General features: G+C 34.3%; 1 protein-coding gene across 1 annotated transcript; it reads left to right on the top strand.

Moving 5' to 3' along the window:
* Positions 1 to 272: 272 nt before the first annotated feature.
* LOC111241948 (uncharacterized mitochondrial protein AtMg00810-like) lies at positions 273 to 2,067 on the top strand. The gene is made up of 4 exons (XM_022782712.1): positions 273 to 519; positions 1,229 to 1,355; positions 1,446 to 1,653; positions 1,771 to 2,067. Exons 1-4 carry the CDS (start codon positions 321 to 323, stop codon positions 2,065 to 2,067), a joined length of 831 nt encoding a protein of 276 aa, XP_022638433.1. The 5' UTR covers positions 273 to 320.
* The last annotated feature ends 647 nt before the right edge of the window (positions 2,068 to 2,714 follow it).

The following is a 2,714-nucleotide window of genomic DNA, read 5'->3' as shown; positions in this document are numbered from 1 at the left end:
ATTTTATATTTCTATGGATGTGACAATTAATGAGCATGAATTTTTTTATGTTGATTCTCCACTTCAGGGAGGCAATGAAAGTGAAGTGNATAATCATGATGTTAGTATGTTTGATATCTCAGATACAAAATTATATTGTGAAGATAAATTATCGTGTGACAATCATTCTGCAGTAAGTGAGCCAATCCTAAATATGGACACTTCTTTTTGGGATAATACAACGTCTTCTGATCATAACCAATTGGCTCAATCTTCTCCACAGGTTCAGTTTGACTCTTCAGAGGTACCTTCTGATCCTATCTCTGATAATACTAATTTAGATGAAATTAATTATTGTCTGTGAGACCACCAGCACACCAAACACTGAGTCTACTACTATTCAATATATTCTTCCACCTCGTTCTAACCATGGTCAACCTCCAACTAAATATGAACCAGACCTCCAAGCCAAAGTTAAATATCCCATTAGTAAATATGTGTCATCTCACAGGTTATCTCAATCATATGCATCATTTGTATCTCAATAATCTTCAATTTCTATTCCTAGTAATATACAGGAAGCTTTGGTAGATCCTAGATGGACCGAAGCAATGGTTGAGGAGATGTCAGCTTTATAAAAAAAAACAACACGTGGGATCTTGTGTCCTCAAAAGAATTATAACTAGAATTATTACGATCATCCCACCTCTGAATTTTTTTATCTATATCAGTTAAAATTTTNGGTTCTTCGCTTAGACTGGTATTCTCAATAGGACCAAGACTCTCCATTGATTTACTTAATTCACACTTGTATTCGAACTTCCTATTAAGTAACCGAGAATTGAACCACCATTTTTCCATAGAGTTTTTTCCTGTATTTCCAAAACTATAATTCTCACTTTCACTANCATTTCTCCCCTTACCAAAAAAGTAGCTATAAAAAGAACTGTCATTGTATTTGTCTATATCAACAAAAATGCAACTATCAACACAGATTTGAGAATGAAAATAACTATCAATGCAACTATTAATATAATTGTTCCAACTAAAAGGAGTATAATAAGAGGGAAGAAAATTGTGGGCTGCAAATGGTTCTTTACAATTAAGCATAAAGTTGATGGAACTATTGAGAGGTATAAACAACGGCTTGTGACTAAAGGATACACTCAGTCTTATGGTGTAGATTACCAAGAGACGTTCGCACCGGTAGCCAAGCTCAATACTGTGAGAATACTTTTGTCGTTAGCTGCAAACCAAGATTGGCCTCTTCTACAATTTGATGTGAAAAATGCTTTCCTACATGGAGAAATTTTAGAAGAAATTTATATGGATTCTCCACCAGGCATGACAGATTCAACTGGAATGAAGGTTTGCAAATTAAGGGAGGCTCTATATGGATTAAAACAATCCCCAAGAGCATAGTTTGGAAGGTTTACCAAGTCTATGAAGGCTTTTGGCTATAGAACAAGTAACTCTGATCACACCTTATTTTTTAAGAGAGGAAAAGGAAAAATTACAGCTTTGATTATATATGTAGATGACATGATTGTTACAGGAAATGACCAAGATGAGATTTCTAGTTTACAACAATACCTTGCATTTGAATTCGAGATGAAACAACTTGGAAACCTCAAATATTTTTTGGGTATTGAAGTAGCTAGATCAAAACATGACATTTTTCTATGCCAAAGAAAATATATTATTGATTCACTATCGGAAACTGGACTGCTTGGGAGTAAACCAGCCAATACATCAATTGAACAAAATCATAAACTCTTTCAATGCTCAAACTCAGCAAGCATAGACAGAGGAAGATACCAAAGGCTGGTAGGAAAATTAATTTATTTGTGTCATACACGTCTAGATATCACCTATGCAGTGAATGTCGTTAGTCAATTTATGCATGACCCACGAAAGCTTCATATGGATGTTGTTGAGAGGATTTTGAGATATTTGAAGTCTGCTCCTAGTAAAGGAATTTTGTTCTCAAATCATGGAAACTTAAAGGTAGAAGGGTATACCGATACAGATTGGGCAAGTTCAAAAGATGATAAAAGATCTACCTCTAGATACTTTACTTTTGTATAAGGGAATCTTGTAACCTGGAAGAGTAAAAAACAGCCTATAGTAGCAAGATCTAGTGCTGAAGCAGAATTCAGAGGCATGGCACTAAGTGTATGTGAACTTTTATGGATTAAAAATGTGCTATCAGATTTGGGATTTAAACCAAATGAATCTATGAGTTTGTACTGTGACAATACTTCGGCTATAGCAAGTGCTCATAATCCTGTGCAACATGATAGAACAAAGCATGTGGAGATTGATAGACATTTCACCAAAGAGAAGATTGAAGCTGGAATAATTTTCTTTCCATTTGTAAGATCAGAGTTGTAGTTAGCTGATGTTCTCACCAAAGGAGTGTCAAGAAGATTGTTTAATGAGTCTCTGTTCAAATTGGGAATGTGTGATATTCATGCACCAACTTCAGTGAGGGTGTTAAGATATGTCAAATATTCTATTAAGGGATATTAGGCAATCAAATATTGTGTTAGTTATAATTTAGATATTATTATAATTTGTGCATATTTGTGCACCTGTCATTCCTTTAATAGAAGAAGGATTATAGAATCCTTGTATGATGAAGAAGAAGAAGAAGAAGAAGAAGAAGAAGAAGAAGAAGAAGAAGAAGAAGAAGAAGAAGAAGAAGAAGAAGAAGAAGAAGAAGAAGAAGAAGA

Source organism: Vigna radiata, chromosome 7 (assembly GCF_000741045.1).
Source record: "Vigna radiata var. radiata cultivar VC1973A chromosome 7, Vradiata_ver6, whole genome shotgun sequence".
NCBI lineage: Eukaryota > Viridiplantae > Streptophyta > Magnoliopsida > Fabales > Fabaceae > Vigna > Vigna radiata.
Note: the sequence above shows the minus strand (reverse complement) of the source record. Positions and strands in the feature narration are given on the sequence as shown.

Excerpts from the sequence above, each read along its gene's own strand:
- LOC111241948 (XM_022782712.1), top strand. The coding sequence starts at position 321 with ATGAAATTAATTATTGTCTGTGAGACCACCAGCACACCAAACACTGAG. Across the intron at positions 520-1,228 it reads ATCATATGCATCATTTGTAT|CAAACCAAGATTGGCCTCTT; the intron begins CTCAATAATCTT and ends TGTCGTTAGCTG. Across the intron at positions 1,356-1,445 it reads ACTGGAATGAAGGTTTGCAA|AAGTAACTCTGATCACACCT; the intron begins ATTAAGGGAGGC and ends TGGCTATAGAAC.